Source organism: Bos indicus, chromosome 16, assembly GCF_029378745.1.
Source record: "Bos indicus isolate NIAB-ARS_2022 breed Sahiwal x Tharparkar chromosome 16, NIAB-ARS_B.indTharparkar_mat_pri_1.0, whole genome shotgun sequence".
NCBI classification, from domain to species: domain Eukaryota; kingdom Metazoa; phylum Chordata; class Mammalia; order Artiodactyla; family Bovidae; genus Bos; species Bos indicus.
In genome coordinates, this window is record NC_091775.1 from 64521222 (window position 1) to 64544642 (window position 23421).

At 46.4% G+C, this 23421-nt stretch overlaps 1 protein-coding gene and 1 long non-coding RNA gene across 2 annotated transcripts in view; both read right to left on the reverse strand.

Moving 5' to 3' along the window:
* RGS8 (regulator of G protein signaling 8) overlaps positions 1-17173 on the reverse strand; it is a 31416-nt gene extending 14243 nt beyond the window's left edge. Inside the window, exons 1-4 of the mRNA XM_019975892.2 lie at positions 17041-17173; positions 16509-16637; positions 13978-14079; positions 12676-12740 (exon numbers count right to left, since the gene is read on the reverse strand). Of these exons, the coding sequence (XP_019831451.2) occupies positions 12676-12740; positions 13978-14079; positions 16509-16534 (193 nt within the window). The 5' untranslated portion in view covers positions 16535-16637; positions 17041-17173. The remainder of the gene's footprint in view (positions 1-12675; positions 12741-13977; positions 14080-16508; positions 16638-17040) is intronic.
* A 1-nt stretch (position 17174) lies between these two features.
* Positions 17175-18962, reverse strand: LOC139176432 (uncharacterized). Its single transcript, XR_011560909.1, has 3 exons — positions 18753-18962; positions 18544-18616; positions 17175-17188 (listed from the first exon to the last, which is right to left on the reverse strand). It is a non-coding gene; the product is annotated as an uncharacterized lncRNA (long non-coding RNA).
* Between the last annotated feature and the right edge of the window lie 4459 nt (positions 18963-23421).

A 23421-nucleotide genomic window follows, 5' to 3' on the forward strand; every position in this document is an offset into this window, starting at 1 on the left:
TTTGGAGCCCCCAAAATAAAGTCTGTCACTGTTTCCACTGTTTCCCCATCTATTTCCCATGAAGTGATGGGACCAGATGCCATGATCCAAATTTTTCTGAATGATCATGATCATGATTTTCTGAATATTGAGTTTTAAGCTAACTTTTTCACTCTCCTCTTTCCTTTTCATTAAGAGGCTCTTTAGTTCTTCGCTTTCTGCCATAAGGGTGGTGTCATCTGCATATCTGAGGTTACTGATATTTCTCCTGGCAATCTTGATTCCAGCTCGTGCTTCCTCCAGCCCAGCGTTTCTCATGATGTACTCTGCATAGAAGTTAAATAAGCAGGGTGACAATATACAGCCTTGACATACTCCTTTCCCTATTTGGAACCAGTCTGTTGTTCCATGTCCAGTTCTAACTGTTGCTTCCTGACCTGCATACAGATTTATCAAGAGGCAGGTCAGGTGGTCTGGTATTCCCATCTCTTTAAGAGTTTTCCACAGTTTGTTGTGATCCACACAGTCAAAGGCTTTGGCATAGTCAATAAAGCAGAAATAGATGTTTTTCTGAAACTCTCTTGCTTTTTCGATGATCCAACAGATGTTGGCAATTTGATCTCTGGTTCCTCTGCCTTTTCTAAAACCAGCTTGAACATCTGGAAGTTCACAGTTCATGTATTGTTGAAGCCTGGCTTGGAGAATTTTGAGCATTACTTTGCTAGCGTGTGAGATGAGGGCAACTGTGCCATAGTTTGAGCATTCTTTGGCATTGCCTTTCTTTGGGACTGGAATGAAAGCTGACCTTTTCCAGTCCTGTGGCTGCTGCTGCTTTTTCCAAATTTGCTGACATATTGAGTGCAGCACTTTTATAGCATCATCTTTTAGGATTTGAAAGAGCTCAACTGCAATTCCATCATCTCCACTAGCTTTGTTCATAGTGATGTTTCCTAAGGCCCACTTGACTTTGCCTTCCAGGATGTTCTGGCTCTAGGTGAGTGATCACACCATCGTGATTATCTGGGTTGTGAAGATCTTTTTTGTATAGTTCTTCTGTGTATTCTTGCCACCTCTTACTATCTTCTGCTTCTGTTAGGTCCATACCATTTCTGTCCTTTATTGTGCCCATCTTTGCATGAAATGTTCCCTTGGTATCTCGAATTTTCTTGAAGAGATCTCTAGTCTTTCCCATTCTGTCATTTTCCTCTATTTCTATGCACTGAACACTGAGGAAGGCTTTCTTATCTCTCCTTGCTTTTCTTTGGAACTCTGCATTCAAATGGGTATATTTTTCCTTTTCTCCTTTGCCTTTCACTTCTCTTCTTTTCACAGCTATTTGTAAGGCCTCCTCAGACAACCATTTTGCCTTTTTGCATTTCTTTTTCCCTGCCAATTTGTACTGGGCACGCATTTTGGGCCAGACACAGCACCAAATGCTTTGTGCGCCTCATGGCATTTGCTGCTTCTAGCAAATCAACAGCATAGGTCCTGAGAGTTTCTTCATTTCACAGCAGAGAAAGATGAAGCTTAGAGAAGTTAAATAACTTGCTGAAGGTCGCATGGTTAGCAAGTGGCAAGGAGGCCAAACTGCAGAGCCAGCATTCTTCTGCGGCTGGTGGTCCAGTCCCCAGCTCTGCATGATGGTCTCAAGGGATGCCTGCCTGCGCCAGTGACGACTAGAGAGGAGAGCCACTGCAGTGCAAGCCAAGGCGGTCTGGAGAACATGCTGGTGACAACATTTCCAGTAATGAAGACAACAGATGAGGTGGAGAGAAGATGAAAAAAGTCACCAAGGGAGGCGGAAGGGTATGAGAGATGAGAACAACATGGAGAGAGGGATGCGCTTTGGCAGGAGAATCCAATGGAGTTACAGCAGCTCAGACTGTGTGGGGAGGGGGATTTGGAGTAAAATGCATGGTGGGCTCATACTCAGATTGTCAGGCAGCCCGGTGAGTCCGCCCATCCCACCTAGGGTGGGAGCACTGCAGTCTCAGCTAGAGTACCAGTTCAGGTCACAGGCAGGCCACTGGTAATTAGCACATTCAACCTGACCTAGCCTCAGCACCCTGGTCTGTAAGTGAGGGTGGTCTATCTCATGAACTCTCCCAGGTAGGGTTAGTGCTCCACCCTGGGCTTCCATCACAATCACCAGCCTGCATCACACACAGCTCTCAGTCGATGGCTTTCCATCCTCCTCCTCCTCACCATCACACATCCAGAACTTACCCCAGGGCAAGTTCTATGGTGTGCAGTCCAGTTATCAACTCACATAACCTCTACACCAAGCCCGTTATTAAGCCAGAGGCTGTGGGGTCAGACAGCCTGGGTTCGAATCCTGTGAGACCTTGGAAAAACACCTTAACATCTTGAAGCCCAGGTCTTCTCATCTTGGAGAGTTCAAGTGAAATGACTGTGGTCATTTGGCCTGTGAGGGGTGGAAGGTGGATTTACACACACATCTACATGACTTCGGAGCCCACTCTGCCTGTTGTCCGCTCGTGAACATTGGTGGGTCCCACGTTATCACTTCCTCCAAAGGCGGGATGAACAATAACCCCACATTGGACGGTATGATGAAAGTACGCTCCACCAGGGCAAAGGCAACATTTGGCCCACAGAGCCGGGGATTCTCCAGCAAGACAACATCGGCCACCACCATCTCTGTGTGGTCCACAGAGGCTACCAGGTACCAGCCATAACCTAGAATCAGGCTTGTTTCTTTTCCACAGCTCTGATGTCCACCCTGAGTGTCCCTCCCAGGATGCAGAGGTACCTCACAGAGCAGACAGACACACTCCCGCACCCCGGCCCCAGGACACCATCACACAGCACAGCTGAGTGACCTTGTAGAGTGCATCCTTCCAGGTGACCTTGATCCAAAATGTGTTTGCTTGCATTTCAGAGGCTTCAGAGGATGTGGGAGGGGAACTGAAGCAAAATATGGTACTTAAAATTGCCTGGCATTCCAAGGGAAGAGCTCAGTGAGAGATGGGGAAGGAAGGGAGAAAGGCCTGGGAGGGTCTGGACCCGAACAGCAGCACTGTAGCAAAGATGACCCGAAAAGTGTCTTTGAAAGACGCCTGCCCCCACCCTGGGGATCGCAGCCCTCCTCCTTTCCTTCCCCTCCCCTCTCAGCGCAGCCTATCGCCCCCTCCTTTTACATTCCCAGGGCCGCCTCTGAGCAAGGCAGGGAGGAGGGTCACTGTGCAAAGAGAAGTTTCATCCTGCAAAAAGGACCCTGAGATGCAGGTGGAAGCCTCCCACCCCCATGACTGCAGGAGCCCCTCCCCTTCCCTGCTGTGTACAGACCACTGGTCCCGACCTGGCCCACCTTTCCTGATCCTGTGACCTAGCTGAGGAAGCTTATGGGACTACAGCAGTGTTTCTTCTTTTCATCTGCATCTTTTCCTCCCCCTTCTATCACCTCCCACCTCCTCCCAGCAAGTCTTTTGTCTGGTCCTCTGCCTGATTCCTCAACATCTTTCCCTGCCTTTTCCCCTTCTCTTCTGTCTTCCATCCCTTTTCGATCCTCCTTCCATCTTTCCCCTTCTTTCTACCAGGACCCTCTCCTTCCCTTCCACTTGTCCATAAACTGCAGTTGGTTAAAATGCAAGATGCTGCTTCATCTCTGAAAGGCTCATAGCCTCCACTGGCTTCTGAGAGTGACCTGCTTTATTAGCTGTGCTTCCTCTGCCCTCCCCCCACCCCCGCCCAGCCATATACATCCACCCCTCCTTACCCACCCCTCCCTGGGGCATCCTAGACCCAGTTCCCTCCCCAGTACCCAGAGAAATAGAGTCCCCCCTTCACCACACCCACAGATTCCAGGCAGCCAGAAAGAGTGACTTCTGAGTCCTGAAGCTATTCTGCCTGGGACTGTGTTCTGGCTCGACACACACTAGTTAAGTGTGACCTTGAGCAAGACACTAGACCTCTCTGAGGCTCAGTTCTCTCCTCCGTGAAATGCAGATGCTAATAGTACCTTCCCCGTGAAACTCTTAATGCATGTAAAGCCCATGCAGAGTCTGACACCAAAACAGTGATTGCTCCATACATGTTTGTGACCATTATTCCCGTACTTTGCTGCCTTAAGGACTCATTAGACAGAACATAACATGCCTGATGTATACTCATGGCTGATTCACATTGTTGCACGGCAAAAACCAACACAACATTGTAAAGTGATTATCCTCCAATTAAAAAAAAATGCCTAACACGGAAAAACGACCCTGGTAACTTAAAGATGATGGGTGAGAAACAGTTGAGGAAAATGAGAGAGAAACAGGAGGATCCGCCTTTTTCCTTTTTCATTTCATACTGGGTTTTCTCTGTACAACCCTCTAAGAAGTCAAGGCTCTAAAGACATCAGACATGTCTGAAAGTAGTGTCTATCGAGTCGCAGGAACGGAAAAGCTGGTGACCAGAATTCCTGGAACATGGGACAGAATTTTGACGTCCTCCCGAGCATGCACAGCATCTCCAAGAACACACCCGTGGCCGCACACGCTGCCTGCTGCCGGCACCCTCCCTCTAGTTCTTTGATGCAGGGTGCTTACATAAGAAAAGAAACTGGGTCACTATGAATGATCAGTGCAGCTGGTGCGGTGGGGAGGGGGGCTTAGGTAACAGTTCAAGGTCCAGGAGTCCTGATTTAGCCGGCAGTGGGGGTGGGCTGCAGCCTAACTCAGTCCCCAGGCTTGGAAAAATACAAGATCACAAGAATGATTTATTTATTTATTTTTTTTAGCTTTCTGTTTGCTAAAGTGTAGTAGTCTCAAAGACCAGAGTCCTCTTGCATCCCTGACCAATTGGGAAAAATAAGCTGGCGCATGGGTCCAAGGTCAGACAGGAGAAGAGAGGAATATACATTTATAAAATCTAGGCTACATACATTAACGGCAAATCAAAACCTCTGTGATTCAGAGCCAAGCTTACTAATTTGAAATTTGTGATGAGAATAGCACCAGGATCAAAGCCTTCCTTTTATGTTATCTACAGAATGAAGGTTTTAAAGCAAATAACTTTGGCTAAGAAGATTTAGGTAGGAAGATTATTTAGAGAACAAACTATTTCCGGTTCTTGACATTTATTGGCAAGCAATTACTATGCTAATTGTACTTCAGTCTTGTGATTAACGTAATTTTCTTCAATGATCTCTACTTTGTTAGTGTATATACAGGAAGATGTTAGATTATGAAGTAGCAGGACTTAGTTGCTAGAATCTTTGAGTCAGGAAGGACGTGGGAGATACTACGATCCAGCCCTACACTGAACACTAGGAACCCGTGAGGCCCTGGGTTGCACAGTTCCTCATTCCTAGGATGTGGTCTGAAGAGAAAGGAGAGCCTGGGTCTTAACACTTCTAGTCCAGTGTTCCTTCTTATTTTGTCAAGCAGAAACTTAGTCAAGTAACAGAACATGATAGAACCTGTATCTGCAACTATTATAAGAAATTAGCAAGGAATATTTTTTATTAAATATGTGAAAAAGGAGATGTGCCCCAAATAGAGTGAAAGTTTAGCATCCACAAATAACTATAAAGACAAGAGAAATATTGTCAAATCCCATGTACACAGCCCACAGCTTAAAAGATTTCAAAAATTAAGTGTTTGGGAATGCTTGTCTGGCTGGTTTGATATAACAATTCTGCAAGGACTCTCAAAGAGGGAACATAGCAGATTTACCTGCTGGGCTTTTAAAAACTACCTCCCGCTGAAGAAGATGTGGTACATATATACAATAAATACTACTCAACCATAAAATAGAACAAAATAATGCCATTTGCAGGAACATGGATGGACCTAAAGATTGTCATACTGAGTGAAGTGAGTCAAAGACAAATCACATAATATCAATTATATATGAAATCTTTAAAAAGGATACAAATGAATTTATGAACAAAACAGAAATAGAGTCACAGAAGTAGGAAACAAACAGATGGTTACCAGGGTCTAAGGAGGGGAGGGATAAATTGCGAGACTGAGATTGATATACATGCTACTATACATAAAAGAGATAATTAATAAGGACCCACTGTGTGGCACAGGGAAATCTACTCAATACTCTGCAACAGTCTATACGGGAAAAGAATCTAAAAAAAGGATAGATATATGCATATGTATTACTGACTCACTTTACTGTATGCCAGAAACTAACACAATATTGTAAATCAATTATACTCCAATAAAATTAAAAATAAAATCAATACTTTTGTTAATAAATGTTATTTAAATTTAAAAAAAGAAAAGACTACATATCCAGGTAGATTCTCTCACATACATTGAGAGGAAATTGGGATGCTATGAGGAAAGGATGTCAAAACCTCATGTGGCAAGTGGAGGGAGGTATTATGAAATCTAAATAAGCCCACTGGTGAAACTAACGTGACCCACATCCCACCCACCGAGTTCAACCTCAAGCTGCCTACGGGATCAAGGAGCTTACACCATCTCTAGCATATAGGAGTCATAAAAGGCATTTGTTCTCAGTGAATTTAATGTTGGGTTATAACAAAAATAATAATAGTTATCCTTCATGGAGCCTCACTATGCACCAGTCATCATGCATAGCATTTCACAATCACATTTAATTCTCACCATCCAATGGAGGGAGGAGCCTGGTAGGCTACAGTCCATGGAGTCGCAAAGAGTCGGACACGACTGAGCGACTTCACTTTCACTTTCATAACTCTACAAGGTAAGTCTAAGCATTCCCCTTTCATAGATGAAGAAAGCGAGGTTTATAGAGGTTACATAATTTACCAAAGGTCACAGCTGGTAAGCAACAGAATGAGTGTCCAATTGCTTTCATTCAAACCTTTTCCAGTGAGCTTTTAATAGCTGCCTTATATATTCCTGGCAGTTCTTCTGTAAAGGCTGAATGTACCCATACCCCCCGGGTGGGTGAAAGTAAAAATTATAGCAATGTAGAGAGGGTGGCAGGCTTCCCTGGTGGCTCAGCAGTAAGGAAAACACCTGCCAATGCAGAAGACATGGGTTCGATCCCTGGGTTGGGAAGATCCCCTGAAGAAGGAAAGGGCGACTCACTCCAGTATTCTTGCCTAGGAAATCCCGTGTACAGAGGAGCTTGGCGGGCTACAGCCCATGGGGTCGGAAAAGAGTTGGACACAGCTTAATGACTTAACAATGATAACAGAGAGGGTAGTAAAGAGGAAGAGAAGTTTCTTTTCCATCCACCTCTAGTTAGAGTATCTCTTTCTAACCTTTATCCTCACTTTATCCAGAAAGTACACCTGCCGTATTTATTTACTGTGAAGACCCTCTACCATGTCTGCTATATATGAGGACTCTGCAACACATAGACGCTGCCCCATTAAATGGATGTGTTGCCTGAGAATCTTGGAGAACTGAAGTCCAGTCTTTAGTGTCTCTCTTGGAAAGCACTAACCACCTGCCCCACCAAGATGTTCCAGGTTCATAGTTTTCCCTACTTGTATTTGAGAGCAGTGATAAAGAATCCGCCTGCCAGTGCAGGAGATGCAAGAGATGTGGGTTCCATCTCTGGGTCGGGAAGATCCCCTGAAGAAGGAAATGGAAACCCACTCCAGCATTCTTTCCCGGAGAATTCCATGGACAGGGGATCCTGGTGGGCTATAATCCCACCAAGTTGCAAAGAGCTGGACATGACTGAGCACACACCCGTATAGAGAAAAAACAGATTACGGGCCCCTACTTGCAGAGATTCTGATTCAGTAGGTATGAGCCAAGACCCAAGAATTTGCCTTTCTCACAAGCTCCCATAGAATCATCCACTGCTGATGCAGCCTTCCATGGATCCAACTTTGAGTAACACTATTCTAGAACCTTAGGGCTTGGAGAGGAATGAGGGGAAGCCTGTGTGACAAATGGAAATCTGATTATTAAACTGTACATTCTAGAGCTAAAGGCCACTTGGACGAACGAGTGTGGAATTTCATGAGCTGATAATTTTAGTGTCTCCTTGTATGGGGTTTTCTGCTCGGGTGCCATGTGACCAGGTCACATCATTATTTTTCTGTATCTCAATCATTATCCCAAAGGGGCTAATTTTTTCATTAAACTAAAAGCTTCTTTACTGATCTCCTTTGCTCAGAGATGAACACTAACTCTGCAAATGTAAAAGAGCTTTCAATTATACTGTTCCATGAATCTTGCTTTCCCTGGGCCTGGTGGGGACAGGTCAGTCTGGACCCTTCATGCTCTGCAAACAATGAAACACAGACAAGGACCAAACGGAGACCCAGGATGGGGAGCTCTGTCATCCAGGTGGGGGATCAGGCTGCAAGAAGTGAGAGGAGGGGAAAGGAACACGGTCTCCACCTTCACCTTAAAACTGGAATGAATTTCAACTTTTATGTCAAAAAAAAAAAAAGGAGGGAGGGACAGAGGGAAGGAGAGAGAATCAATTCAGAGTTAAGGACTGAATGTCCTACTAAAAGCTGGACAAATAACAAGCATATGTCTGAACCTCATGAGGAATAAAAGCAGAAGACACACAATTCTGTACTCTCCAGCAACCTGTCAGAGAAGATTTCCCACAAGCCGGGAGGCTTCATCCCAGGTCTGAACTGCAGAGGTGGGCGCATGCACACACCCCCCCAGGGACAGACTACGTGCACACTCACAGGCACCAAGTCTAATTGTCACTGGTTGAACAGGAAAAAGATGCCAAATTAACACACATTAGAAATCCCTCTCTATCTAATGAAGCCATCAGCAATTTCAATTTCATTTTTCATTTGTTGGTTAAAAAAAAAAGAGCACTTAGCAAATAGTTATCTCCTAGACCGCCACGGGTTCTTCTTCAGCTCTGTACTACATTTGTAAGCAAATGTAATTGGAAATAAGACTGCTTCAAGTATTTGTGTCCTAGCTTTTTTTATTCTACGGTTTAAGATTTAGTAGAGTTCTTTTTTGCCTGAGATTTCAACCCATGAGGTGCATCCCTGTCCAGTGGGATCCTGCCAAGGAGAGAAGGCTTCATAACACAGGTGGCCTCGCCTCTTATCTGCTTGCTCAAGCCATTTCACCTCTAAAGCACTTTTATATAACCCTGCAGGCAGTGCTGACTCAAACCACCTGCCGTAGGTGACGAGTGATTGCCAATCCTGGTGGTTGCTGTAGACAGCCTCCTAGAACAGGGCAGAGCTCAATCCAGCCCTCTTGAGTCCAGAGCCTTCACTGTAGAGATGAGGAAACAGATTTTCCAAGAGAATGAAGGATTCCATCAAGGCCATCCAGCTATTAAGCAGTAGAGCTGGGTCAAAATTGAGAGGTCTGACTACCAGTTAGTGTGAGCAGAAACACACTGCTGCTGCTGCTGCTAAGTCGCTTCGGTCATGTCCGACTCTGTGCGACCCCATAGATGGCAGCCCACCAGGCTCCCCCGTCCCTGGGATTCTCCAGGCAAGAACACTGCAGTGGGTTGCCATTTCCTTCTCCAATGCATGAAAGTGAAAAGTGAAAGTGAAGTTGCTCAGTCGTGTCCGACTCTTAGCGACCCCATGGACTGCAGCCCACCAGGCTCCTCCATCCATGGGATTTTCCAGGCAGAAGTACTGGAGTGGGGTGCCATTGCCTTCTCCAAGCAGAAACATGCTCCCCATTAAATGGAACAAATCTCTAAACCAGGGGTGCCCAACCTCTGGGATCTAATGCCTGATGATCTGAGGTGGAGCTGATGTAATAACAATAGAAATAAAATGCAGTAAATGTACTGTACTTGGATCATCCCCAAAACAACCCCTCCACCCATCCCTTCACTCCAGTCTATGGAAAAATTGTCTTCCATGAAACTAGTCCCTGGTGCCAAAAAGGTTGGGGACCGCTGTTCTAAACCAAAAGCAGCCCTTCTGCTCTGGATTGGTAAGGACCTCTAACACAGATTAGGTAGCATTTAAGAGAAACACTGGATGCCAAGATCCTATGTGAAATCTTGAACTCCCCCCACCCCCCCGAGTCTTAGCACACTGCCTGTATCTTTATTGTCTGTAGGCATGTCTGTTTTCTCAGAAGGCTGCATTCTCCACCAGGGAAGGACAGTCTGGTTCATCTTGCAGCCCCCTGCCCATCAGCAACTTAGCATAGATTTTGTCCATAATGAGGACTCGGTTCACCTTTTGGAGAGAATGAAAACATCCAGGCAGGGCAAGATGGCAGAGATGCTCTGTCGACTGAGAATGGGAACAAGAACAATTATCTGAGTTTTCTGAAATAGAATATGCAGGGAGGACAGCTGCCTGGAGAATTACCAGCCAGTGTGTTCTAGACCAACACAAGTGTTCCTGGAGCCCAGTCATTCAATCATTCTCTTTTCTTTTTAGGACATTTTGTTGTTTAAATTCCTGTGCACCTCTGATCAACTGCTGTCCCTCCTAAGAGACCAGCACACATGTAATCCCTTTGGAAAAGCTTAATCAGGCCTAATTGAGTCATAATACTAACCCAAATTAATTAGACTTTTAGAAAGTTGCCAACACTCTTGGAGGTAGGCTGGTCTCTGACCCTCTACAGATTCACGGGGAGTAAGTTTTAAGTGTTAAAACCTTGAAATTCTGCCAGAAGCCCCTAAATGAAAGTCCCTTGCTTCTCAAAGACATTCACTCCATCGGCTTTTTATTTCCGTAGTAAAAAATAAATAAATAAAAATGAACATCAGATTCCAAGAAAGATCACAGAACTTCAAAGTTCAAAAAGCCTATTTCTGTACCTTTTTTTTTTTTTTTTTTTTACAAAGAGGCAATCTGGTGTCAGCTTGTAACCCTTTAGTGGAATCTCCCTCTCAGAAAATTGTTATTTCATTCCTGGAAACCCAAAGTACCTGTGACAGAAGCAGAACCAAGTGTCTTTAGCTCTAAAAGTCATTGAATCAAACAAATACAATTAAACCTCTCAATCTCCGGGTCTTACCATTAAAGAAATCCAAATATACCCTGAGCATCCATCCACTAGCTTTAGTACCATAAACTTTGTCTGTAAAGGCTTCTCATTAATCATCGGCAGCAAAATTTGCAGTCTTATTCTCAAGGCACATTTATTTCTCATTTGAGAAAAATTCTTTTAAAATTCCATTCTTAAGAAAATTCCACCATATTCTCACAAAACACCTTTGCATAGAGAACCCCAAAATCATCTAAAGGTGACCTCTCGTGAAGATTCTCACACCTGGGTGACAGGTGGCACACAGGTATTTCCATCCCGATTTAAGAATGAGGAAACAGCCTCAGGGACTTAAACTGAGTCAGTCATGAGGCTGAAATAGAAACCAAACTTCAAGATGACCTTGAGTCAAATCCAGCCAGAAAAGAAGGAGTAAATTGATAGTGACACTTGTTTAGCCGCCTAATGTCACTCCAGAAAATAAGTCAGAATTGCCGCATAAAAAAACGACCATTGCTGTCAAATCCTAAGTATTATCGCGCATACGCCATTGCTTTGGCAAATTCACCACAGAAGTTTGCTGTTTGGTGTTACAGCCATATGTTATACTTGCTGTATCTCCTCTGCTTTATTTTCCTTCCTAACTGTAATCCATAGAACACTAAAATGACTATTTGTCTCACAAAATTACTTGTTACAATATGTGCTTATTCTTAAATTTTGCATTTCACTTTAAAAACTATTCAAAAGCAGTTGTTAATTACTATTAGGACCAAGGATATGGTTAGAAGGAACTGCTCCTCTAGATGAAAGTGAAGTCACTTTTAAAGACATTTTCTAAAGACAGAGCAACCCCATCAAGGCCATCAACTATCTGGTAGCCGAGCTGGGTCAGAATCCAGAAAACAAGGATATACCAGCCAATGCCCTTCACTTCGCAGTGCTAAATCATGTTCCACACTCCATGCCAAAAGCTTCCCTCCTGCTCCCAGATCAATCAGGATTCCTAATACCAACAAGACAAATTTACAGGGAGCACTGAATGCCTGTGTAAAACCTTCCTTTCTCCTCAAAAGACCCTTCCATCTTCTTTACCTCTGCTTTCCTACTTCCATGTTTTTCATGCCACTAGGACGTGAAGCCCAGTGAACTTGGACTTGCTTACGATGAGAACAAAAGCAAGAGCTGAAAAGTCCGGCTCCCATCAAAATGCCCTTCCTATGAAAATGCACAACTCTTTCTGTCTTTGTGGCAAGCAGAAGGCATATGAGATGAGGCAAGGGGGCAACAGAAGAGGAAAGATACCAGAAGTGTGTACTAATAAAACTTATGGCAAGTTGAGGGTATAATACAGCTGGGATAGTAAACCCCCCAAATAAGGAGGGATAAGAAAACTCAAAACTCTGCCAACCCAAGTCAATAACAAAATGCACAAAATATTCTTTTGACTGATGAGTAACCCCAGGCTCTCCAGTGACTTGGGGGGAGGTCATTTAATTTTATAAAGCAAGATCTGCATGGAATCTAGACTTTCATTCCCAAAGAACCCATCACTCCAACTCTCTAAATCAAATTCTTTCTTGCTAAAGTTGCTGAGACATGAAGGCTTCTTGGGACCAAATTTTCAGCTCAGAAAACAGAAAATAAGGGCCCTCTTCCCAGAGCATTTAAATTATGTTTTCTTGTCTATACTCAGGCTCTCTGAGGGTGCAGGCTGGAGCTGTCTGGAACACCAGGCACAGTACCTGGATCATGGTGGGTTCATCTTTTACAAAATGAATGATTTGCTGAGACATGATAAAGCCCGAATTTTACTTACACTTATGGGAGAGAAGCACATCAAAGGAATCTGCCCACCTTGTAGCTTCTTCTGTGGATAGTCTCCTAGGAAAGAAGAAACATCTGTCTTGAATCTTTCTGCAATGACCTCCTCTCCTTCAGCCACCACTGAGATTTGCTCATGAGAACAAATCAAAGCAATGGAGGGCAAGTGAAGACCACGTTTGGACTCCTGCAATCCTGTTGCTAGAAATGTACACATTCTTAAGTAGCTGATAGAAGAATCTCAGAATTGGGATTCCGTAAGTTTAATAAGTTGGCTTTCAGTCTAAAAAGCAAAACTAAGAAAGTATATCCTCTAAAGATGCCACTGTAGGGGAATTCCCTGGCAACCCAGCAGTTAGGACTCAGTGTTCTCATTCCCAAGAGCCCAGGTTCAATCCCTGGAAGGGAAACTAAGATCCCATAAGCTGCACAGGGCAGCCAAAATAAATTAAAAGCAAAATTTAAAAAATAAGAAAACAGATGCCGTTGTAAGCCAACTATGAAAGTTAAAGCGTTAGTTGCTCAGTCATGTCTGACTCTTTGTGACCCCCTCCCCTACAATCCTCTGTCCATAGAATTCTTCAGGCAAGCATACTGGAGTGGGCTGCCATTTCCTTCTCCAAGGGATCTTAACGGCCCAGGGATCAAAACCTGCATTGCAGGTGGATTCTTTACCATCTGAGCCACCAAGCCAACTATACCTCTCCTTAATAAATTAGTTAATTAACATATCACAATCACAACGGAAAGAAGCTGGACTTGGAAACAAAAGTGAGGCTGAGTTCCTGACTCCATCTCTTACTGCCAGCTTTATTTCCTCACCTCTTTAATGGGGTTGAAGGCACCCATCACAGCACCCCATGAGGGTTAAATGAGGTACCGTTTGTGACGTCATTTAAGACAGTGCCTGCACAGAGAATAGGCACTGAAACCAGATCATCTCAACCTAAGCAGATTTTTAAGAGTAGATTTGAGTGTTTCCAAACTGAGAAGCTCAGGTTGACAATTAAGTAGAACAAAGAAGTATTCTTCACTGCAGCTTTACAAGAGTGGTGCTTAATATGGCTTTCTTAGGAGAAAAAGGAGGATCCCTTTTCTGAAGCCATACGCTTTGAAAAGGAAGATAACATTCTTTCACTTGCGTTCAAAGATAGAAAAGAAGCCTCCAAGAGACTGGAAGTTATTGTCACTCAGCTCATCTCTTCAGCCATCTACCAGAGAAGAAGGGGTTGTATAGTCCCAGCGTGAGCATCCCATGGCTGACACTCCGGGGATGCAGTGTGGCCGTATAACTCACTTTAGAGCACGGTTGGGTTTGTCGGGAAGAATGGCTGTGAAATCGCTACAGGAGTCAGACTTGTGAGACAGGCATCCCAGTCGAGTCCTCATCCCTTTGTTCCTGCAACAAACACAAGGGCAGAAAGATGGGGAACCGTCATGAAAATCACTGTCAGCCCCCAAAGGGGAGCTGCTGTGGCAGAGGCCAGCCCCGCCCCGCTCCCATCCTTCCCCAGGTGGCCCCTGAAGATTTCATGAGCGAGAGGAGAAACACCAAGAGGATCAAGGGCAGTATTCACTCCCTATCTTGACGACCGGAATAGTAATAGGTCCCCTAGCCCTAGAGGCTTAACGCTTTTTAAAGCTGACATGCAAGTTGATGGTAAGTCAATGAAGGTCATTAGCTTGGAAGAATTTCTAAATTAGGATTCTCTGTGGGGAAAGGAAATACAGTGATGGCAAAGTAACAATCCACATTTTGCTCTCCCTCTAGGAGGGCAAAGTAGCAGCAGCAGCGATAACTCCTGACTGCAGAGCCCCAGTGATAGCCACACGGAGAGAGAGAGATGCTCGAGTGACACAGTGATGCCTGTCACAGGATCTCAGAGCACAAAGTAGGGACCTTCAGGGCAGGTCAATTCTACCTCAGGTCCTTCCCATTCATCCCACAAAGCTGAGGATAGACATGAATGGTGACAGACCAGAGGACTGATGCCTGCAGGTGGGAAGCAGAAGCAGTGGGTACAATCAGCAGCTAAGAACCAGGGTACCCTCTGTTAGCAATTTCACTTAACTAAGCTCTCATACACTTATTTGTATTTTGGCTAATCTCAATCAACACATTTAAAATTTTAACATGCGTGCTTAAATTTCTCATATTTTTTGTTTTCTTAAGGACCAGACACTTTGCAGTTACTTGTTGTGACAGCATCCAAGAGAAATGAAGCTAATATCTCTTTCAGACTCTCAATATTAGCCCCCTTTGACCTTTCAGTGAGATTGGAAAATTACAGCCCTGAGAGATATCTGTTTGTGTAAATAAAATTTTATTGGAATCTTATTTATTGGAAACACCCTGCTTGTTTAAAAATGGTCTGAAGCTGTTTTCGAACATAAGGGCACAGTTGGGTGGTTGAGGTTGGACTGTATGGCCCATGAAGTTGACAATATTTACTCCCTGGTTCCTGATAGATTAAGTTCATTGACCCCTGACCTCTAACCATGATCACTCCTTGGATGGAGGGCAAAGGTAAGAGGGAGGAGTTTGGGATGAGCAGGACTTAAAAGTAGCTGATAAAAGGGGACCGCCATGTACACGCTGGTGACAATTTGGCCTGGAAATAGTCCAAGAAGACATTATTCTCCTTGTTAAAAGGAACTTCTTCCATCCTGGTTTCCCTTCCTCATTTTCACAAATCCTGGACCTGGGCAGAGATGTGAGATCCAATTCAAGCTCTTTTACTTCAAATGGGTTTTCATCTCTGACCCCGATCATTGTTCACAGAAATCTCATCCAGCAAACGTCTACGGGGATGGTATTACCTTCGGCAGGGGTGGACAACACGTGCACAGCCCATCTCCAAAGAGCCTTTTAAGGCCAGAACATCCAAGGCCCCAGAAATATCTCCTCTCCTGCATGTCCTGTGCCCCCAGCTCTCATCTCAGCCAGGCTCACTGTGCAGCCATCGATTTCCTTGCATTTCAAAACACTGGCTACAGCCATTCTCTCTCCCTCAACAGTGAGCATGTCATGTCCACTCGCTCTTACAAATCACAGGGTGTCCCAGCACCAGGCTATTGGAGCAACTGATTAAGGGCCCTTGAATCATCACATTCCATGAATTCAAGTGCAGGTCCTGCCCAGGCTGCACCACAGGCCAGAACCAACTCAGAGTGAGTTGGCTCATTCCTCGGTGCCTCAGAAACATCAGTCAGTGAATAGTCAGGTCGATGCCCCCAAAAGAGCAATTAAGAGGACTTCAATAAGTGGCAAATCCATGCAAGCCATCTAACAAGGTTTAGCAGGGGCCAGTGTAAAGGGTGCTGCTTGTTACCAAGACAACAGTGAGTCTTCCAAATAGTTTGCAAAAATCTTCCATAAAATATCCTTTGGGGCAAAATAGTTCTGACTTTCTATCTTGTCTAACTGAGACTTAACCTTTTCATTAGGTCTGAAATAACAGGAGCAAAAGCAAGAGTCAAAGGTTAAGGCTACTTTAAAAACAAAGGACTTGCCCTCATCTTTCTTCTCTATCCCAGTAACACAGAGAGACCCCTAAAAGGTTCAATACAAGCTCATGCACAGTCCCACCCTCTGAGTCCCATCCCGTAGGGCAGGGCTTGGTGCTAAGGCAGGTTCTGCTTGCAAGGCCCCAACTCTGCAAGAAGCATCCAGGCAAACACAGCACAGTCCACACAGGAGGCCTGGGGGATGGAGGCCAGTGATCCACCCACAGGATTAGAAGGTTTGGGGCTGGCTCAGACAGCAGGGTAGGTGGGAAGGTGGAAAAAGAGGAAAGAAAGATGAGAAAACATGTTAGCATCAGTTACCTGCGTGGCATCAGTAAAGCGGCCATACGGGCGCCCACTTATGGTTAACCCTCTGGCTGATGTGCAGGGACGACAGGGTGGGAGATAAGACTGCAGGGCTCAGGGATTTACCCTTTCACGTCCTCTCACCTAAAATCAAAGAATCTGCTGTAAGAGGGGGCCCCCCTCTCTGACTGTACTGCAAGTCCTAGCAGGTGACCATCTGCCAAGGAAATACCTCCCCACACACCCCCGTCCCCCACGAACGTCTGCTGGTCCTGACCAAGGGTGACCAACCAGGGTGCACGAGGATCAGGTGTTGGGTGGATTCACATTGTTGCCTGTTGGTCAGGAGTCCCTGCTTCCCCGGCTACTGACCATCAACGTAAAGTGGGACGCGAGCCCCTCCCTGGGGAGGAAGGCACAGCATCGCAAGCCCAAAATGACTGTTCCCAATGTCTTACTTGAGTGGGGCCCAAGTGACCAGCCAGCCCTGGGTGGGGGAGGAGGGGTCAGCGCTTGCTCCAGAATCCTTTAATTGGCTGTTTCTCACCTCCCTCCAAGGGGACCTGTCCCGGAGGTGGGAGTGCCGGAGCCCGGGGAGGGCGTGAGCGGGAGGAAGGTTGGAAGAACTCCAAGGGAGGCTCGTCAGGCGCTGTCACCACTCAGGTTTGCTCCTTTGCAGGGATCACAGGCACAGGCTGAAGAAATGAATATGCAAGTCACTCTCCCCATCCCAGATGGAGACTGCCTGACCTTCCACAGTTTGGGGACTGGCCTGTCCCTGACCTGAAGCAGGAAGCGCATCAGGGAAACGTGGGTCTCCAGGTAGAGGCCTGATTGACTTGATCCCCTCTCTCTCCTGTGGGGTCCCACTCTCAGGGCGTCAAACCCTTTGTTCCCACAGACGAAACTGATAGGAAGAAACACGTGAGGAGAGCAGCCTATCCATTAAGGGTTCCCCTGGGAACCCTGACACCAAACATAGAATCCATTTTCAAAGAAACCTAATTTAGATAGATACGGCCCCAGCAAGATCTACGCAGGTTAAATTATTTTGATATCACCGGGAACATTTCACCAATACTTTAAAAAAAAAAAAAAAACCTTCTCTCATACTACTATAATTAATCAAATTAAAAGACTGCTTTCTTAAAACTGGGGGGGAAAAGAATTAGACTTTGTGTGCAGGGGACTGAGCTAGGGCTGTGTTCCTGGCAGGGACATTTCCTCAATCTTTGCCCTAACAGTGCGTATACCTGCATGCGCAGAAGTCAGGAAATCAAAGTCCTTCACAGCCAAAAGCGTCACCAGGAATCATTACTTGCGGTATCTTAGCCTCATTTTCATGGACTTGTGGGTTAGAGCCCCAGAGGAGGGGGACCCCCAGGCCAGGAGCCTTTATTAGCTTGGGGCCGAGCAGAATCAGGTACTACCACCCACACTCACAGCAGGCAAGGTCACCTGGGTGGTATCACCTGGCCTTTGTCCCTGCCCTGCGGCTCTTCGGTCCCACCACCATCCATGCCGGCTTCCCAGGGCTGCTCAGATGTCTGCCTCTCTCTCTTCCGCATCCAACACTGGCCACTATTGCCCTTTAAACCCCTCCACTGCCCCTTATATCAGCTTAGTCAAGTATGTAAGAGTTTGCAGGATACCCTGACCCCACGTTTATCATTCATCCCAGCACCTAGGGGCTCTTACCCTACTTGGCCCTCGATTTGTAGAAGAGTTTGGGGTTACCCAGAGCCCAGGAAGGTCAAAGGTATGATGGTACCATAGTCCATGTGCCCTAATAAGTGGGCATCGAGTTACAGGTGACTCTGGGGCAGACAGGCTGAGACACATTAGAAAGTGAGGATACTCAAGGGGAAAGAAAAAAAAAAAGGTTAAAAGCGAAGAGCAAAGATTTATAAAGAGGGAAGAGGAACTAACAGCCTCAGCGGGAAGAAGGCAATCAATATGCATGGAGAGGCAGGTTAATTAAATATGGATAATGCAATCAGCCCACACGGGCACCCCAGAGAGGAAAGAGAGTAACCCAAGCGATACTCACTGTCTTTGACCAGTCCTCATGGCCTGCGCGTCTTTGCCAACGGGATGGTCAGAGAGGCTGCGGGTAAGGAGCTCTGGGGAAAGAGTAGATCTTTCTCTTAGCAGTCAAATCCTTGGCGGGTGAAGGGCATGTGTGCATGAACACGGAGGCACACTTGCGCACGCACACACACACACACACATATCCACATGCCTGCATGCACAACACACCTCCCACCACTTGAGCCGGGCAGCAAGCGGCCCCGCTGAAAGCTCTTCTCTCCGCTTGTCACATTCGGTAAATACTGAAGCAGCCTACACCCAGCGGGCGGCGGCTCAGCTCCCGGGTACAGGCTGCACGCCCATCCTCATTGGCAGGATGCAGGAGGTGCCCCTGAGCGGAGCTCGCCTGGCACTCCTCCTGCATCTCTGTCTTCAGCCTCACTAACCTGCTTCACTGCTCCTCTGGCTGCAGCTCAGCAGCTCAGGGAGAAGTTCCCACAGCCCAGAGCTGCCTCCCTCAGCACCCAGAGGCTGCCCAGGGGGGCAGCAAAGCTGGAGGTATTAACTCTTTCCCGCCACCAGTGAGCTGAAAATCAAGGGTTTGGGTGGGGGGCGGGGGGCGTCTTCTAATGAGCTCTGCTGCTGGCTGAAGGCTGGTTGCTGCTTAGGGAGCAGGGAGCATAAAGATTTTGCCCCCAGACAGCTGCTGACAGCAGGAGCCAAGCCGAATCAAATCTCCTAATGAACCAGGAGGAGGGGGGCTGTCTTGCTGGGTGTGATGTGATGTGATAAATGCAGAGAGCAAGAAAGCTATGGGGCAGGTCACACATCTAAATTCCACCCCCTTTCTCCCAATTTCTATTGTGCCACACTGCCAAGCCACACCACACAGCGCTGAAATTATCCCCCTCTGCCACAGCTCAGCTGTCCCTCTTACCCCACAGGGGCGTTGGTCCCCCCCAACCCATCCCAGCCCCCAGAACCAACCACACCACTCCTCACTTCTTGATGAGAAATCTCCACCTCCCCAGACTTGTACATTTCCAAATCGATGCTCTTGCCTCTCACCTGGGTTTCCCTACACTGGAAATTCACCCCTCTCGCTCATCCATCACCTAGCAACTTCTCCCGACTTGCATTTGTCACGGAATGAGACTTTTCCCTTTGTTCTGCCCAATCCGCACACTATCTCTATTTTTCTATCTTCTACCGTCTTTTTTTTTTTTTTTCTTTCAAATCGCCTTACCCACATGGATCTTCACACTGCCCGGTTCAGTTCCACAAGGAGGATTCTCTCTTCCTGCTTGCCCTAGTACAGTAATTCTCCGAGCGTGGTCCCTGGACCAGCAGTGTCAGCATCACCTGGGAATGTGTTCGAAATGTAAAGTCTTAGGCCCCACCCCCAGACCTACAGAATTGGAGACTCTGGGGATGGGGCCGGCCTTGCGGGTGATTTCAATGCATGCTAAAGTTTACAAACCGCTGCCCTGGGATAAAGCTTACTTACCTTCTTTCTCCTCATTCCACTCCAGGTCTCTAAGGCACCGCCTCCTGCTCCCACCCAGGAACTAGCTCCCAATGCACCTAGACTTTGCTGCAAATCATTCCTGAAACCCAGAAAGCAGCACTGGCTGGAGATATCAGCAGATATCACTATGGAAAGTGATGCTTTTATTCTAAAGATACCAGACTCTCTTTGTTGACCCGTTCCCAATGTAGAAAGCATTGTCATGTGTTGTCACTCAACAACCCCTTGCCACAGTCAAGAGACAGTATTATCATCCCTGTGACACAGATCAGAGAACTGAGGGTAGAAAAGGTGACCTGCCTTTTTCAAAGTGACACCACGCATCAGCGGCACTTCAAGGACCAGAACTTGCTTCCTTATGACTTTTAGAGCAGAGCTTTTTCTACTACGTCACGCCAGAACGCAGTCTTTCCTGGCAGATCTATTGGTGCATAGCCTGGACCCTCGCAATGCAATGACTCTGCCGCAACCACACTGATGATAGGATGAAATAAAAATTCTGATGCTGCCTCCACAGTGACTCATAGTCTCTCTCTGAAAATGTCCACAGTGCCCCTCTGTTAGGTAAAGGGAACTTCGTGTTATAAAAGGAGATGCAAACGAGCGTTTTCTATCCCTCCGAATTCCTGTCCTGAACCCCAAGGCAAACTGGGGTTTCGAATTAAAGCATAAAGAGAATCGTTCACTTTTGGGCATTTTCCTGGTGAACTGTACCATCAGAAACAGGCACACAGATAAACCAGTGAATAAAAGCCCAGCGATAAGCGCTTCCCTAATCCAAGGTACGGAGAAGGCAATGGCACCCCACTCCAGTACTCTTGCCTGGAAAATCCCATGGACAAGGAGCCTGGTAGGCTGCAGTCCATGGGGTCGCTAAGAGTTGGACACAACTCAAGTGACTTCACTTTCACTTTTCACTTTCATGCATTGGAGAAGGAAATGGCAACCCACTCCAGTGTTCTTGCCTGGAGAATCCCAAGGACGGGGGAGCCTGGTGCGCTGCCGTCTATGGGGTCGCACAGAGTTGGACACGACTGAAGCGACTTAGCAGCAGCAGCAGCAATCCAAGGTAAGTTTATACTATAAGCTGGATCCACCCCTAGATTCCTCATCCAGGGCTAATGTTTAATGAGCACTTGGTATGTGCCATTTTCATACTGTTCATACTCCTTTCATACTGCAAGGGGATCAAAACAGTCAATCCTAAAGGAAATCAGTTCTGAATATTCATTGGAAGGACTGATGCTAAAGCTGAAGCTCCAATACTTTGGCCACCTGATGAGAAGAACTGATTCACTGGAAAAGATCCTGATGCTGGGAAAGATTGAAGACAGGAGGAGAAGGGGACGACAGAGGGTGAGATTGTTGGATGCCATCAGCGACTCAATGGACACGAGTCTGAGCAAGGTCCGGGAGTTAGTGATGGACAGGGAAGCCTGGCGTGCTGCAGTCCATGGGGTCACAAAGAGTCGGACATGAAAGAGTGACTGAACTGACTAGTATGTGCCAGACACTGTGCTAAACATTGCACTTTGTTATCTTATTTAACTCTCACCAAAAACTTACAGGCTTCTCTGGTGGCTCAGACGGTAAAGAATCTGCCTAATGCAGGAGTCCTGGGTTCCATCCCTGGGTCCAGAAGATCCCCTGGAGAAGGGAATGGCAACCCACTCCAGTATTCTTACCTGGAGAATTCCATGGACAGAGGATCCTGGTGGGCCATAGCCCATGGGGTTGCAAAGAGTTGGACACGACTGAGTGACTAACACAAACTTACAAGATCAATGTCTTTACCATCTGTTTTACAGATGGGAAAACAGAGAAAAGCCATTTATAAGCAACAGAGCTGGGTGTCTGATACCAAACTCAGTGCCTCCAGCCTATTCCACCTTTTGCCTGAATACAAAGGCAGGGTCAGCGTGGGACCCCTTTACTAGTGCTAACACAGGGGGCTGGAGGCTTCCTCCAAGTCTTACACTGCCCAGTCCAGCATCCAGGATTTAAAGGCACTGAGGAGGCAGGGGAGTGTTGTATGGGAGCCCAACTCTCAAGTGGAAGCTGACCCATATTAACCAGACATCAGAATCTTCAACTAGCTTTTAGAGAATTAATACAGTTGCAGCAAGTCAATAAGCCAACCCAAACATTTAAGGAGAAATACCATAATTAATAAAGTTTTAAAAGAAAGAACAGGAATATAAAGAGCAGAGGGATGAGGGTGTGTAGACATGACTCTAACACGAGTAAAAAGAAAACTCTCTTAAACACCAAGGAGTAAGCTCACAGCACCCCAGTTTGAGCAACACAGACCAGACAGGTCCCTCCCAAGGGAGGACTCTAGGGATTTCCCTGGTGGCCTAGTGTAGCAGGTCCAGGTTCAAGATCCCAAGTGGTTCGGGTATGCAGACTCAGTCGTGTCCAACTCCTGGCGACCCCATGGACTGTAGCCCGCCAGATTCCTCTGTCCGTGGAATTTTCCAGGTAAGAATATGGAGTGGGTTGCCATGTCCTCCCCCAGGGGATCTTCCCGACCCAGGGAACCAACCCACATCTCTGGAGTCTCCTGCATTGGCAGATGGATTTTTTACCACTAGCACCACCTGAAAAGCCCCCAAGATCCCGCATGCCCCAACCAAAACCCAGTGCAGTCAAATAAATAATTTTTTAAGGGAGGACTCTTATCTTCCTTCCTATAGAGGCAGGTGTATAAAGAATTTAGGGGCAGGAAATTAAGTTGAACTGAGGGGATATGTATCCTGGCATGGTTTTCTTTCCAAAGGAGAGAGATAGGAAAAGGCAAGCAGGTTGGAGGGCTAATGAGAAAGGCCCTTGCTACTTGGACTCTGGTCCAGGGACATAGAACTCTGGATTCTTCTCTGTTTACAGCTCCTGAGCTGCTGGCTGAAAACTAGGCATAGGACAGCATCTCAGGTTGCGACTCATGGTTTTTCCTGGGAAAGCAATCACCGCAAGCCCTGCTCTGGCTTCTCGGCACTTCTGGCTGCCGGGCTCCTCGATGATCGTCCCTCTCTGCACTTGCTCCTCTGTGGAACTCCATCCTCCCAAGCACCGGTCATGGCTTCTCTCCAGAATCACGACTTTGGTCCTAGCTCTCTTGAGCTCCATGCTGCACTTCAAGAGGTCTTCTAAACAGCCCCACCCCTCTCAGACCCTGCAGACTCTCAACTGTCTCCAAAACAACCACCTTCCCCTCCAAGTCCTCCATTCTTGCTGGGCTCCTGTGTGCATTCATGACATCACTGTGTTCCAGACCCTCAAGGTAATAAATGCAGGTATCTGGGGTTTCTTTCCCTCCATTCCTCTTGCTGAATTGATTTCTAAACCTTGTCATTGTACTTCTGATTTATT